The sequence below is a fragment of the Tupaia chinensis genome, unplaced genomic scaffold, assembly GCF_000334495.1.
Source record: "Tupaia chinensis unplaced genomic scaffold, TupChi_1.0 Scaffold000604_1, whole genome shotgun sequence".
Lineage (NCBI taxonomy): Eukaryota > Metazoa > Chordata > Mammalia > Scandentia > Tupaiidae > Tupaia > Tupaia belangeri.
The window spans coordinates 1-15,681 of NW_006160122.1; the positions used below are offsets into that span (position 1 = coordinate 1).

At 49.9% G+C, this 15,681-nt stretch overlaps 1 protein-coding gene across 1 annotated transcript; it reads left to right on the top strand.

Moving 5' to 3' along the window:
* Positions 1–90: 90 nt before the first annotated feature.
* THRAP3 (thyroid hormone receptor associated protein 3) lies at positions 91–15,668 on the top strand (the record flags this gene model as incomplete). The annotated part of the gene is given in 9 exon segments (XM_006172370.2): positions 91–163; positions 1,886–2,599; positions 5,113–5,285; positions 5,977–6,088; positions 7,331–7,415; positions 9,245–9,432; positions 12,836–13,034; positions 13,481–13,624; positions 15,055–15,668. Coding segments are annotated over 9 exon segments (1,910 nt in total), but the record flags the coding sequence as incomplete, so codon positions are not given.
* Positions 15,669–15,681: the final 13 nt, after the last annotated feature.

Genomic DNA, 15,681 nt, shown 5'->3' on the forward strand with positions numbered 1-15,681 from the left:
GGGTATCAGTCTGGGACACACCAAGGTTTAGGCCATGGTTCTGGGTCCTTGTGTCCACCCAAAAAGAGCCGTGTGGGTAAGAGCCCCCAGCCACTGGCTCCACATATGGCTCGTCTCAGAAGGAGGAGGGCGCTGCTTCAGGAGGAGCATCCTATGCAAAGAGGCAAGTACCTGGTTTCCCCGCCTGGTGTGTGTCTTGCCAGCTGGCCGCTCCATGGTAATGTGATTTAAGTCAGAGCTCTGGGCAGCGCTAATGAGGTGACCCTCACTTCCTGAACTTCTCATTAGCAAATGTTGAATGCATGACCTTACCTTCCTGAATTTGTATTGCAGCATAAAGTTTCTTTCTTTCTTTCTTTTTTGAAGAGAGATTTTTGCTATAGGGCATGTGCACTCTCCAGAGAGACAGAAAGTGAGAAATCACCCCCTAGGGGGATGGGCATGCTACAATCTGTTCTCTGTTATTCTCTCACGATTTTGGGCATACATGCACACGTGCCCGGTGTGACTTTTAAGCCACTGGGTCCAGGACTCAAACCTTGGTTGACTATGTGGGAGTCCAGTGACGTAACCATTATGCCATCTGCAGGTCCCAGCATAAAGTGTCTTTAGACTACTCTGCACTGATGTTTTCACATTTAAAATTTGTCTCAGATTCTGCCAGTTAGATATTTGTGAACGGTAGAGATTGTGGGTCAGTTATCAAAAAAATGTGGTTTTTGCCAGAACGAGCGGCAGAACGAGTGGAGCTGTTCTGACCCTGTAGGACCCACTATCTAACTGTGTTGTTCTGCATCTGCCCGTCGTGAAGAGCTGCCCCTCACCGTGCAGTTGAGAAGCCTGGGCAGAGTAAGCCAAGCTTAGTCCAGGAAGGCCTGGTTTTAGACCACGGGCTGGGTGTGTGTCCCGGTAGAAGCCGCTGGGCCGTGTGTTAGGAGAAGACACGGTAGTGCTTTCGTCTTTCTGCCCCGGGAATGTGGTGGGTTGGAACGTAAGTGTCTACGTGGTTGGATGGATCGGGATGGCAGAAAGCCCCCAGGGAAGTCGCTCTGGGAGCGGGTGCAGTCAGCGGGGACTTGCCAGCAGACGGTGTCCTTCCTTCCTTTCTCTTCCTGGCATAGTCTCTGATGTCCTGCTCCCCTTGAGTCTCCTCCATGTTGATGTGGCTCTTCTGTGATCAGGCTTTCTCCGAGGTACAGATGAGGCGCTCAGAGTCTGTACCTCCTCCCTGTAAGTCTGCTTTAGAGTGTAAGTTTTGCTCCTTGCCAGGACTGTGGATTTAATCAGGAGATTTGAACAGGAGCTCTGCTTTTCCATAAGAAGAGAGAATGATGATTTTTGCCTGTTACCCTCGCTCCCATTAACGTGTGTTTTGTTTCTATTTGTGTTCGCAGTATATTTCATATTTAGATCTTCTAGGTGACTCGAAGCAAATTCAAAGTCTCTTTTGAGACTAGTATTTCCAAATGTGAGTTGTATAAAGGCAAAACAGTCCAAAGTTGAATATTCTGTTAACTTTGCTGAAAGCAGATTTTAAGTGACTGAGTGAAGGTTGGGTAAGACCCTAGTTTGTTGGTTTTCCCCTAGACCACATTACAGGTAAGTAGGTTTTTGTTCTTAGTATCATAAAAATACTTGTCTTGCTCCTTTTTTAGTTGCTTTTGTAAGATACAACTCCATGTCTCCTAAATTCAAGTTCATAGATCTATGAATGGCAGTTTTTCAGAAATTAGTTGAAACTGGTGGCGAGTGAAATTTCTTGTGGTAAAAGTGGAATCCATAGGTCTAGTTCGTTCCGAGAATCGAAACCCACAGACCACATGGCGCCATCTTAGAGCAGCTGCTGACGGAGCCTCTTGTGTGTCTCCCTGTGCTTTGTGACTAGGTATCTAGATGATCAGAAGACAGAGAATGGGAAGGATAAGGAGCAGAAACAAACCAGTACCGATAAAGAGAAAATGAAAGAGAAAGGGAACTTCTCTGACACAGGTTTGGGTGATGCAAAAATGAAATCCGATCTATTTGGTCCCAAAACTGATTCTGAGAAGCCCTTCCGGGGCAGCCAATCTCCCAAAAGGTATAAGCTCCGGGATGACTTTGAGAAGAAGATGACCGACTTCCATAAGGACGACACGGATGACCAGGAGAAGGACAAGGCAAAGGGGAGGAAGGAGTCCGAAATGGGCGATGAACCCAGATTCATGTCTAAAGTGATATCGGGCTCAAACAAGAGCCAGGAGGAGGAGAAATGCGGCAAGTGGGAGGGCCTGGTGTACGCGCCTCCAGGGAAGGAGAAGCAGAGGAAAGCAGAGGAGCTGGAGGAGGAGTCTTTCACAGAGAGATCCAAAAAGGAGGACCGGGGAGGGACCAAGAGAGCCGAGAGCGGGCACAGGGGCTTTGTGCCCGAGAAGAATTTCCGAGTGACTGCTTACAAAGCGGTCCAGGAGAAAAGCTCATCGCCTCCCCCAAGAAAGACCTCCGAGAGCCGTGACAAGCTGGGAGCCAAAGGAGACTTTTCCTCAGGGAAGTCCTCCTTCTCCATCACTCGCGAGGCCCACGTCAGTGTCCGGATGGACTCCTTCGATGAGGACCTTGCGCGGTGAGATGGCCTCCTTTTTGCTTCTCAGGGCGTTAGTGTCCTGAGTACGTCTCTTAACCCCTCTCCTGGTGGACGTCCCTCTTGCATGTCCCCTGCTGTCCCAGTGTCAGGGCTCGTGTCCTCATGTCCCCCTCTGCAGTGGCAGGTGTGGCAGTGAGGGTTTGCTTCGGGGGTGGTACTGCTGGAGTGTGAAGAGTTGTTGAGTCTCTAGGGACCTGCTTTCCTCGATTCTGGGTCCCCCATCAGCCTCCTCCCTGAAATCCTGTTTCTTTTCATGTGCATTTAAGATGTCTTTTCTGGGTCTGCCCATGGCCTGGTAGTTAAGGAAGATGGATCCCACATAGTTACCTGTGCAGTTTCGGTCCCAGCTCTAGGGTCTTAAAAAACACACTGGGGCAGGGTGGGGGGACCAGCAAGTAGTGTGGTGGTTAAAGCGTTGGACACTCCCACATAGCTGACCACGGTTTGAGTCCTGGACCTGGTGGCTTGCTTTCTAACTTGCCTTCTCTCTCTCTCTCTGGTCAAATTAAAATAAATGAATAAATAAATTAAATAAATAATTCTTTTTTAAAATCCACACACACGCACACCGGGCATGTATGTGTGAGTGTCTGAAGTCCTGATGGGGCAGAGGAGCAGAAAAGGGTCTGCGTCATGGGGCACAGACCATGCCCTGTGGGGCGCACTCTCCCTCCCGCTCTCTGTCTCATGAGTGCACATGCCCTATGGCAAAATTTGTTTAAAAAGCGTTTTCTGGGAACCAGCAGTTAGCGTAATGGCTATGTCGCTGGACTCCCACGTAGTCAACCGTGGTTCGTGTCCCGGACCCGGTGGCTTAAAACTCACGCCGGGCGTGTGTGCGTGCGTGCCCAAGATCCCGAGAGGAGAATGGAGGAGAAGGGATTGCGGCGTGACCATCCCCCCTGGGGGGTGATTTCTCGCTTTCTGTCTCTATGTCTCTCTCTGTCTGTATGGAGAGCGCACACGCCCTACAGTGAAAATCTCTCCCCCCCCCCAAAAAAAAAAGCGTTTTCCTTGTTAAACCACCCAGAATCCATATCTGATTCTTACCTGTGTCATTAAAGTCTATTTTGCAGATCTTGAATATAAACAAAAATAACAGTTTTAGAGTTGGGGGGAGGCCAATCTCAGCTCACTCCACCTCAGCTTTTGGCCCAGGCTGACTTTTTTTCACATGGTGCAAACTACCCAGCCGCTGCTCGAGTGGCATTCCAGCCACGTCCCACTCTAGCTTTCTCTTGTCGCCTCGCTGAACTGCCTTAGCTGGACAGGCTAGTGGGTCTTTTAAACTACCTTTTCGTTTGAGACTGGCCAGTGGCGGTGGTGGGTGGGACAGCTGGATCCCACATGGCCATCTGTGCAGTGCGAGTCCTGGACCTGATGGCTTAAAAATTACACTGGTGCGTGTGCACGTGTGCCCGGAATCCCAAGAGGAGGATAATAGAGATGGGATTGCAGTGTGACTGTTCCCTGGGGTGTGGGGGGGGTGCTCTCTCACTTTACCTCTTCGTTTCTCTCTGGGTGAGTACACATACCCTATAGCAAATTTTAAAGATACAAAACAAACATTTTCATTTGTTGTGTATGTGTTAAAACCACCAATGGCCCCAGAAACAGAATCACTGAGGTTTAACACTTTACTTACCGCACTTGAAGATTCCCATGAAAAAAGATAAAAGAGATTTTGGGGTACTTCTTTCTGTAGTAATGGTGTGTCATTGTTACTTAGAACTTCGGTAGGAAAAGAAAACGGAGTATTGACCCTGGGGAAAAAAGCACTGTGTGTTTTTAAGAATTATTTATTTAATTTTATTTGCACACACACACACATACACGCACGCACACCCCAAAAGAATGATTATTTATTTTTAATTATCATCATCATCATTATTTAATTTGACCAGAGAGACAGAGAGGGAAAGTGAGAAAGCAAGACACCAGGTCCAGGACTTGAACATGGTCAGCCATGTGGGAGTCCAGCCTTAACCACCACGCCACCTGCTGGCCCTATATTACTATTATCATTATTTTAAAGTTTGCTACAGGGCACACATGCTTATCAGAGAGACAGGGAGAAGGGGGGAAGTAAGAAAGCAAGCCACCAGATCCAGGGTACAAACCATAGTCAACCATGTGGGACTCTGGCACCTTAGCCACCATGCCACTTGCCGTCCCCAAAACATTTTTTATTTTTGTGGTTTAAGTGTTCTGACTTTAGGGCTGGCCCTGTTGCCTATACTTAAGTGAGCTGGATCCCATATGGCTGACTGTGATTCAAATCCTGGCCTGACAGTTTAGAAAACAGACCTGATGCATGTGCGTGTGTGATGACCAAAATCCTGACAGGATGGAAAAATAGAGCAGGGTTTGTGGTGCAGTTGCACCACTTTGGGGGAGGGCTTCCCCCTTTTCTTTCTCTCTCTCAAGCTCATGTGCTCTCTGGCAATTAATTTTTTATCTCGTTACATTGGCCTCTGTGTTTCTTTTTTCAGACCCAGTGGCTTACTGGCTCAGGAACGCAAGCTTTGTCGGGATCTAGTCCATAGCAACAAAAAGGAACAGGAGTTCCGCTCCATTTTCCAGCACATACAGTCGGCCCAGTCTCAGCGCAGCCCCTCGGAGCTGTTCGCTCAGCATATTGTGACCATCGTTCACCATGTCAAAGGTCAGTCTTGGCCCTGTCTGTTCTAGACTCCCTTTTCCACACTTGCAGACTTCCTCCAGGGAGCTTCTGGGGACTGTTTATCTTATCTGAAGGGCCTTTGAAGCTGGGGCCTACCTTGAAGGAGATTCCTTCCAGGGAGAAGTTTCTGTGTCTTAATTACAGAGCTAAACATTTTTAACTGCTGGTGACCTGTGATCGTGAGAACAGGTGAAATCCTCAGCACGAAGGTTGAAAATGCGTGAGAGCTTAGGCATGGAAAATGGCTTTTCCAGCACCCGTGGCTTTACCTTTTTAGCAATCTCTTGCGTATTTGTGTTGTGAATTTCTCCTCCAAATTATTCTACCATCCGCTGTGCCAGTGGAGGTGGGCAGATTGGGGAATGGCCAGGAGGTGTGCTGTAGATATGGGTTGGGCCAGTTTTGTTCCATCTGAAATTTAAACTCCAGCAAGAGACAGTGATGTGCTTCAAGAGTTTCCAGTATCTCTTAGTACCCGTGTGCGGAGACAGGAAGCCATAGTGGAAATCCAAGGCCCGATACTGGGTTGAGACTAAACCGGCTGTCCTGTTCACTTCAGTGTGTTATGTGAATGTGACTACTTCAGTTACACCTTGGTGGCTGCAGGTTCACGCAGAGTTGAGTGTCATTTCTGCCTTTGATAGCATGATGCATGTCTCTTTGAATCCCGCAGAGCATCACTTTGGGTCCTCAGGAATGACTTTGCATGAACGCTTTACTAAGTACTTAAAAAGAGGAACTGAGCAGGAAGCAGCTAAAAACAAGAAAAGCCCAGAAATACACAGGTAAGAACCTCAGTCTTTCCAGAGGTTTTAGTAAGAGGCTTCCCATTAGATATTATGCTTGTCTTGTTAAATTCAGATGCACCTTGCATGCACAGTGAAGGGGAACAGACTCTAGGACAGCTAAGCTGTAGTCATGTGTATTGGACAGTGCAGAGGGCACACCTCACGGACTGCAGCCTCTCGCTTGGGGCCTGAAGGAGACAGCTCGTTTTATAATGCAGTCCTGTCTTCTGGGGAGGTGGCCAGTGCTGACCTGAGATCACCATGGGCTCTGTGGGTAGAGGACACACCAGCTCCTTAAAAGACCCATGTGGTTCATGTATCAGTTCTTAGGAAGGGATTTGCTCGGGGAGTTGAGGGGAAGCCTGTAGGATTATTTCAAAGGATTAAAAAATCCGGCCGATTTAAAGAATATCTTACTTGGCTAAGGGAATCTGTTCAGCAAATAAGGGACTTTCGTCTAGAAACAAAGTTGACCTTTAATTCTTCAGTAGTCCGCTCCTGAACCTGTCGCGGTAGGTAGGAGGTGGACACATTTGTCCAGCAGCCTTGAATTTGAGATCTGAGAACGCGCAGCATTCCCAGCCGTCATTTCTTCCCTGACTAATCTTTTAGGGCAGGTAGTGGGTTCATGTATGGTCAAGGGGAAAACTGTCCTTTAAGTAAGCAGGGCGTGGATAGGGCTGTAGGTGAGATTATAGGCATGGCTGTAGGCGAGTCTGCTTCCTGCCTGTAGCAGTACTGTGAGGGAAGGACACAGCTAACTTCTTTAAGAGAAGGTGTGTGTGTCTGTGTGCACATGTGCACACTTACTCGTAGGAGTAAGTGAAGATATATTTAAACATTCTTTATCTAGTGAATTATGAAACGTAAAAGAATGCCTATTGGGGCCAGCAGATGGTGTAGTGGTTACATTGCTGGACTTCCACGTAACCAGCCGTGATTTGAGTCCCAGACCCAATGGCTTGAAACTCACACGCGTGTGTGCGTGTACGTACAGGATCCTGGGAAGAGAATGGGGAAGGGACTGTGGCATGCCTATTTCCTCTGGGGTGATTTCTCATTTTCCTTCTCACTGTCTTGTCTCTTTCTGTCTCTCCCTGGGAAGTACGCACACCCTAAGGCAAAGCCTCTAATTTAAAAAAAAAAAAAAAAAGAGTGCCTATGAATCTGCTATTTAGATGCTAGAATATTACAGCACCGTATTATGGAGTATTACACAGTTTGTGCTTTCAATTTTAGGAGGATAGACATTTCCCCCAGTACATTCAGAAAACATGGTTTGGCTCATGATGAGATGAAAAGTCCCCGGGAACCTGGCTACAAGGTGAACTGTTGCTTTAATCCGTAATCCAACAAATGAGTGCGTTGGGCATGAACTTGACAGAAATGTGTTTGTTTAAATTACTCTCTACTTAAGTTTGTGTTTTTCTTTTAAGGATGGGCATAATTCTAAAAATGAACTACAAAGGGTTAATTTTTATTAAATGTATCAACAACCTTTGTGAAGTGGTTAGAATATGGTAAATGACCCCAAAGTCTATTGAGGTGAGATTGAGAAAAAAAAGAGAGGAGTTTTGGAACAAGTGCCCATGATGAGAGAAGAAACTTTTTGTGATATTTTTCTGCTTGTAAGTATTATTAAATCAACTGTATACATGCACTATTTCCAACCATGATTTCAGAAAGACATGCATGTCAGAAGACAGTGAGATATTCATACCTTAACTTTAGTAGCCTGTTTTAAACAGCTGGTCCGGGTTTTCCTAACATTGTGCCATACCTGTCATCTGTTGGTTACTGTCACTTTAAAGCTAAGCATTACTTTGCCAGCCTAGCTACATTCACAGTAATGTGCACGGAAACACTGTCGTTCAGGGGTTAAAGCTTGTGTGCAGTGGTGAAAGAAGTAGGCTGCGTTTTCTAAAATCTTAGCGTTTATTAGCATTTATTCACAAACAGTTGAAATTTAAAATTAGAAATGGATGTTCCTTTGATGTTGAAAACTTTTCTAAAAAAACTAACTTTCAAGTCTCCCAGACAAATTGTTCTTGCTGTTTGAATGTGATGAGAGACACTCGTATATGGTCTCTCTTCTCTTCCACGCCTCTCTCCCCAAGTGCTGGTCACTTGGCGCTAGCCACGTGAAACCTCAGAAGAGATCTCAGCGCGTCCTCCGTGCCGCAGAAAGCCAGCTCACAGGGGGGGCTGTCTGTATTGCCCAAGCCAGCAGCAGCTGCATTTGTCTTTGAGGAAGATGCAGAGGTTCATCCACTCTCCCAGAAATGAATGAAGTTATAAAATAATAAACAACTTCTTAGCAGTTCCATTCATTAGAAGTAAATGTTATTTCAACAGGAAGTTGAGTTCACGTGGCAAAAGTTAATACTATGGGGAACTGTTTGTTCCTTCCCTGGGCAGGTCTGCTTCCAGGAGGCAGACCTGGTGTATAGTGCCCAAAGCTGCTTGCATCTTTGCCCTCACCGAGTGCCAGGCAAGAGTGGCTGAAGCCGTTGCCGTGCCGGCTGGGCCGCACGCACTGTTGTTGCTGCTAGACTCAGGCTGTGTCTGCAGCAGGCCGCTTCTCATACTTGTAGGAAGTTAGCAGAAAAGTACTCTTGTTTCTGTCTTTTTGAAGAAACCTATCCCTCTGTCATCACTTTATGAGTTTGCTGTTAAAGGTTCTGATGTCCCTCTGTAGTGGGATCGCTCAGTATAAGGCAGCGTAGGCCTGTTATCTCCCAGCACTCAGAGATAACTCCAGGTAGCAGAGACGCCGTGAGTGGCTGCTCTGGTGTAGGTGGGAAGGTGAGTGTTTCCAGTCCTAGTGGTGACTCATCACCTTCAGAGTGGATTTTGGCCTTTCGGCTCCCAAACTAGCCACTGTTGTTCCTGGGCCAGAGGACACGGCGAGATCAGCACGTAGAATTCCAGGAGGCCGTCCTCGTTTCAGAGGGCGAGGTGAGGTCTGTGAGGGTCCTCATGAGGTAGCTGCGGTGGGACATGCTGTATCCCTCCGGGTTTGCATGAGGTGTCTCACGTTCCCACCCGTCCTCCACCCCCGCCCGCCCCCCATTGGTAGAGACCAGTTTGTGGGGTAGTTGAGTTGGTATCCCTGAATCTCAAAAACCTTAATTTTGACTCCTCTTTCGGCAGGGTGAGGGAAAATACAAAGATGATCCTGTCGATCTGCGCCTTGATATTGAACGTCGTAAAAAACATAAGGAGAGAGATCTTAAACGAGGCAAATCAAGAGAGTCAGTGGATTCCCGAGACTCGAGCCACTCGAGGGAAAGGTCAGCTGAGAAAACTGAGAAAGCTCACAAAGGATCAAAGAAGCAGAAGTACGTAGCCTCTCGAGGTGACCTGTCGTCCCCGTGGGCTCCCCCAGACCTCCACTCCGGAGGACGTTGGCGGGAATTCCAGCAGCGTGTGCAGGTTCTTCACACTGTGCAGCTGTCGGGGGGCCCGGTCAGAACAACGCCCACAGCAGGTGGTGTGCTCCTTCTCCAAGGAAGGCTTTTTGGGAGAAGCTGATCTCTTACTCTGGTGTAAAGAATCATTTGAGAATTTTTTTTGTTGCTGTTTTATTTGTTGTTTTGTTTGATTTATTTTTATATTTTTGTTTCTGCTACAGGGTGTGTGTACTTGCCAGAGAGACACAGAGAAGAGAGATAAGTACCCCCGCCTCCAGAGGGGGTTGGCTATGCCACAGTCCTTCTCCTTCATTCTCCTCTTGGGATTTTGGGCACGCACACACATGTGTCCAGCCCGTTTTTCAAGCTGCCGGGTTTGGGACTCAGGCGGCTTGGTCAGCCAGGTGGGATCCAATCACTGTAACACCACGGAACTGGCTGGTCCCTGTTCTGTTTTCAGCGTTCTTTTTTGGTACCAGCTGTGGCATAATGGTTACATCACTGGACTCCCATGTTCTACATAGTTGACTGTAGTTTAGTCCTGGACCTGGTGGCTTAAAACTCACACTGGACAGCGTGTGTGTGCTTGTGTGTATGCTCACAATCCCAAAAGGAGAATGGAGGAGAAGGGATTGCAATTGGCCATCTCCCTGGGGGATGATTTCTTGCTTTCTGTCTCTCTGCCTCTCTGGTGAGGGCATACACCTTTGAGCAAAAATCTCTCCCCCCAAAAAAATTATTTTTTATTGCAGATTTTCCTGGGGAGGTTATATTTTAGAAATTACTCAAAGTCATTACTCAAATACAAATTACTCAAATACTGCTTGGTTAAAGAAATGGAATGGAACTAGAGAGGACCAAGGTTATTGGTCTTAAATGCCTTTTAAACTAGTTTCACAGACCGTTCTAAGAGAGGTGTTCCAGATAGTCCTCAAACAAAGGTAGCATTGTTGAACTGGGCAGGGCAACGTTCATACCAAGGTCCTGATGTTTCTGTTTACATGTTTGAAAGTTCCGTGGCTTCTCAGTCCCGTCTGGTTGGCAGTGACAGTTGAAGCCCCATACCTTCCCGTAAGAAGGTGCACTCTGCTGCTGTTTCTAGCCTCCAGTTGGCAAGCATTTTCATGCCCAGTTTCTGAGACTAACCCTTTGAGATGAGTTGAACAGCTGGTGTGGTGCCCATTCTGGGAGATTCCGGAGCCAGCCTCAGTGACTGGGCTCAGATCTCACAGTCTTGGTTGACATCACAGCTCAGGTCTGTGTCCTCTCGGCCTTCCATGCCACCGAGTTAGGCATTAGGAAGCCTGGCAGAGTGCAGGGCTGCCCACAGATAGGAACCTGATAATCTGGCGGGGAGTGGACATGGTGTCACCGTAGTCCTCAGCCCTGCAGCTGGTAGGAAGGGAGCAGAACCCCTCGCCCCGTTCAGGGTCGCGGCTGCACAGCTGTGGTTCTCTGTGGCACACATGCCTACCTCTGACTTGCTGTGACCCAGAACAGGTTTGTTGCAACCCTAGTATTCTGCAGTTCTAGGCAAGAAGAGAAAGATAATTGCCTGGTTTTGTTAGTATATCAAGCTATAGTTTTCAAGAACTCTTTTTTTCTTTTGATTTTATTTATTCATTCATTTATTTTACTTTGACCAGAGAGACATTGGGGGGGTGCTGGAGAAAGCAAGCCACCAGATCCGGGACTCGAACCGTGGTCAGTCATGTGGTGGGAGCGTCCAGCACATCAACCACCATGCTACCTGTTTGCCCCACAGTTTTCAAGACCTCTTACATAACTGATGAAGGTCTTAACTAGGTTGCAACAACTAAAGAGAGGCTATTCGGGAACTCAAATTTGAGGCCTTTTGAGTCTCTTTTTTTTAAAAAAAAAAAAAACAAAAAAACAAAAAAAACGGGAACCAGCAGTTAGCGTAATGGCTATGTCACTGGATTCCCACGTAGTCGACCGCGGTTCGTGTCCCGGACCCGGTGGCTTAAAATTCACGCTGGGCGCGTGTGCGTGCGTGCCCAAGATCCCGAGAGGAGAATGGAGGAGAAGGGATTGCGGCGTGACCATCCCCCCTGGGGGGTGATTTCTCACTTTCTGTCTCTATGTCTCTCTCTGTCTGTCTGGCGAGCGCACGCGCCCTACAGTGAAAATCTCTCCCAAAAAAAAAAAAAAAAAAAACCTCTTAAAATACCACTGTCTTTAGTAAGGTCAGAGTTACACATCTGAGTTTTAAGAATCCTATGATAACTTAGATTTCTTCTTTTTATGGATAGATACTTTTGCAAATGGGCAGGGCAGAGGTTTGCTGAAGGAGGGTGAGGAAAGGAAGTCCAGTGACAGGTGGCTGGTGCTTGGCCACCTTCTCCTGGGGTCTACCTGCCTCTGGGAGCCTGGCCTTCCTGCCACCTTGGGGGCAGGCAGTAGCCTGCTCCGCCTCCAACACACACGGCGGCGCTGGCTCCGACCTCTGTACACAGATAGTGACATGCCAAATTAAGCTAGTTTGTCCTGGCCTGTAATTTTCCCCAGATGAAGGGGAAGGAAGGGAAATAACTCTGGGAGGAGTTGCGCCAGGTTCTAGGTTTAATAATCCAACCTGTTTGAGCTCCGTGGGAGGTGGCTGTGGAGCAGTGGTATAATTAGAGCTAGGATTGGATCCAGGTTCTGCTCACCCGGTTCCCTGACTCCCCCACCTGTAGAGTGGGGGAGAGAACCCTGAGTTACCATATTGCTAATTCTCGCATGCCTGTTACGGCAGCATAAAATGATTAAATGCATCACTTATTCAGTCCCTGGAGCCAGGCCCTGTGCGAAATAAAAGTAAGCAAAGTGCCAGCAGACGTGTGAGCCTCTGGCCCAGGCCTGGAGCTGTCTGGAGCGCTCAGGCCTCCTCCCTCTGCCGTCACGTGGCTTCACACACTGAGCTGCTGGAGCGGCAGCTGGTTTCTTCTCTGCCTGCCCGTGTTCCTCAGGTAGTTCCAGGCAAGGAAAAAAGAAACTTGTCTGTTTTTGTTAGTATATTACTCTACGGTTTTCAAGAACTCTTTTTTTTTTTCTCCTTTGAGTTTTACTTATTCATTCATGTATTTTAATTTGACCAGAGAGACATCAGGTTCAGGGACATGTACACTTGTCACTGAACATGAGCGTCCAGCCTGGGAAGGGAGCGCCCCTGGTGGGGCGAGCAGGGTGTCTTTAGGCTGTGCACCTTCCATCTCTCACAAGGCGGTGACTCCTCACAGTCACCAGTGCTGCCTGTCCGTGTCCGCGGCCCCAGCCAGGGGCTGTCGCCCAGAGGCGTATTGATTTCCGGGCTCTTCCCCCATCACAGGAAGCACCGGAGAACACGAGACCGGTCCAGATCCTCCTCCTCCTCCTCGCAGTCATCTCACTCTTACAAAGCAGAAGAGTACACCGAGGAAGCAGAGGAGAGGGAAGAGAGCACCACGGGCTTCGACAAATCGAGGCTGGGGACCAAGGACTTCGTGGGTCCAAGCGAGAGGGGCGGCGGCAGAGCTCGAGGAGCCTTCGTAAGCTCGCTCTCCCTCAGCACCCCTGGGCCCCGTCCCCTCCAGCTCTGATACGTCCCTCTGAGTGCTGCTTCTGTTGCTTCTCCATAAGTAATCTAGTTTACAGACCCAGGCTCCTTGACCCCCACCCCGCGTTCTCCAGGCCTCCTTCCAGGTGTGGGTATTCTCCTGCTCTTGGCCACTTAGCCAGAAAGCTCTTCATGCGGTTGGTCTTAGCCCTCCTCCCTCGCCGTCCCTCCTGCTGCCCACAGGGAGGCTCCTTCGCCTCTGTCAAGGCCCTAGCCCTGAGTTGAGCAGAAGGGGAATGGCCAGAAACGAGTCGACAGCATGTGACAGGAGGACAGCTGTCTGTCCTTTCTGTGCCAGAAAAGTGTGGACACATGTAGGGAGCGCCCAGCCCCCTTCCTCACTGGCTCTTTGTTCCTTCTCCCCGGTTATTGCCACAGCAATTCAGAGCCCGAGGGAGAGGCTGGGGCCGAGGCAACTACTCCGGTAACAACAACAACAACAGCAACAACGACTTCCAGAAGAGAAGCCGGGAGGAAGAGTGGGACCCAGAGTACACACCCAAAAGCAAGAAGTATTACTTGGTATGTGGCTGCGGGTAGCTGGGACGGCCAGAGAGCCTTCGCACACAAGCGGATCCCTTGGGCGGGCTGTCTAGGACTGAGGGCACGCGTGTGCCGGCATGGCGCACCGGTCGGGCTCCTGGTTGTTGGACAGTGGAGTGCTAGCTGATGGGTCTCCAGGGTCAGTCTTGGCCTTGAAGGGGTTTGTTGGCCATCTGAGACGTTCCTGGGCTCCAGGGTAAGCAGGAAGTGCTGCCCCTACCTGTTCGGTCTGTGCGCTCCATTTATTGCCCGCCCAGTCTCCACTCAGCCTCCCCCACCCCCATGTCGCACTTCCACTCTGTCACTCCCCAGTACAAGATTGGCAGGAAAGACAGCTCAGGGTCTGAGGAAAGGACTCTGTCGCCACAAGGAAATGCCACTGCGACTGCCACAGAAGCTGGTGATCGTCTACTTACTGCTAGGCTGGGTTATCTGGCCTTGCTGTGTGGGCCGCAGGCCCAGATCCAGGCAGGTGTGACAGAGTTGGAGCTGAGTCTCTTGTCACCCCCTAGGATGGCTGTCAGTGGTGGTTTATGGATGACCACGTGGTCACCAAAACTTTTCTGGAGCTGCTGGGAGCTGCCTTGAGGCTTCTAGCGGACCCTCTGACCTTTCTAAGGGAAATGCCATTGGCCGGGCCCAGTGTAGGTGCTGGAGTGGCACAGCTGTGGGGGCAGGTTACAGGCCACACGAAGCCCCCCTGCCCTGCCCCTCTGTGCCACCTGGCAGAGCATTGCCAGCCAGGTTCGTTGAGCGCACCAGCAAGCACCCTGGGTCAGAGAAAGCTGGCGCTGTACCTGCACTGCCCTCTGGGGCCAAAGGCCCTGGCAGTGCCAGTGTGGGCTGATGGGGGTAGCAGCTGGCAGGATTTCTGGTGTTCGAATGCTCCGTCCGTCACCTTTTGTCAGCTCCTCAGTGCATTGGGGCAGAAACTGAGGTGTTGGTTAGGAGTTTCTCTTACTCTGCCGCTCTGCCTCCTCGAGGAACTAGGAGGGGAGACACGGCGGGAGGGTGGGCAGGTGCGGAGCCCCAGCGTGTGTCCTCAGCTCCTGACTGCCTGTGCAGGCAGCAGGCAGTTGGGCCTGGCTGGTTTTCCCAGCCCGCCTCTGGGAGGTGGCTGCCAAGTAGCAGTAGCCACCCCGGCACAACGGGGCGATGAGAGCGTGAAAATTAAACGAGCGTGGTGACATTAGCTTCAGATGCCCAACTCGCTGCCTGAGGGTTCCCCAGGCACCCGGTGGCCATCTCGGGTCTGGAGCGGTGGCATTAGAGCTGGGGGGAGAAGGCCGACCTGGAGCAGATGGCCAGGCTAGGCTCTGGGTTTTTTTGGCAAAGCGCATTTGAGTGGGCACAGTGAAGAGCGCCCTGGCCGCTGGTCGCCTGGCACTGACGCTTGTCTTTCCCCTCAGCACGATGACCGCGAAGGCGAAGGCAGTGACAAGTGGGTGAGCCGGGGCCGGGGCCGAGGCGCCTTTCCCCGGGGTCGAGGCCGATTCATGTTCCGGAAATCTAGCACCAGCCCCAAATGGGCCCATGACAAGTTCAGTGGGGAGGAAGGGGAGATCGAAGACGACGAGAGTGGGACAGAGAACCGAGAAGAGAAGGATAGCCTTCAGCCCACGACTGAGTAGGGGCCGCTCTTGGTGGGAGCCCTGGCCCAGGGAGAGGCGCTGGGAAGACGCGGGTGAGAGCTGACAGAGGAGCCTCAAGAAGATTCTGAGCCCCACCCCCTCCAGCCCTGCAGAGTCCTACTACAGCCCGCGGCACCCTGGCCCTGCGTCCCACTGGACCGAAGAGGCCACCGCAGAGCCTGGGTGGGCCCAGCTCCCACGTCGGGCTGTAGCTGTCTCTCCTGTTGGTGTGTGGGGTGGGCCGGGCTAGGGCGGGAGAGTGATGCTTGGATTTTGGTTTGTTCCCTATTAGAAACCAACAGTTTTGTTCTTAATTTCATTTGGAGCTAAGAGGACTAATTTGATGATTTTCCAATATCTTCTTCCTGTCCTGATTTAAAAAAAAAAAAAAAAAAAAAAAAAAAA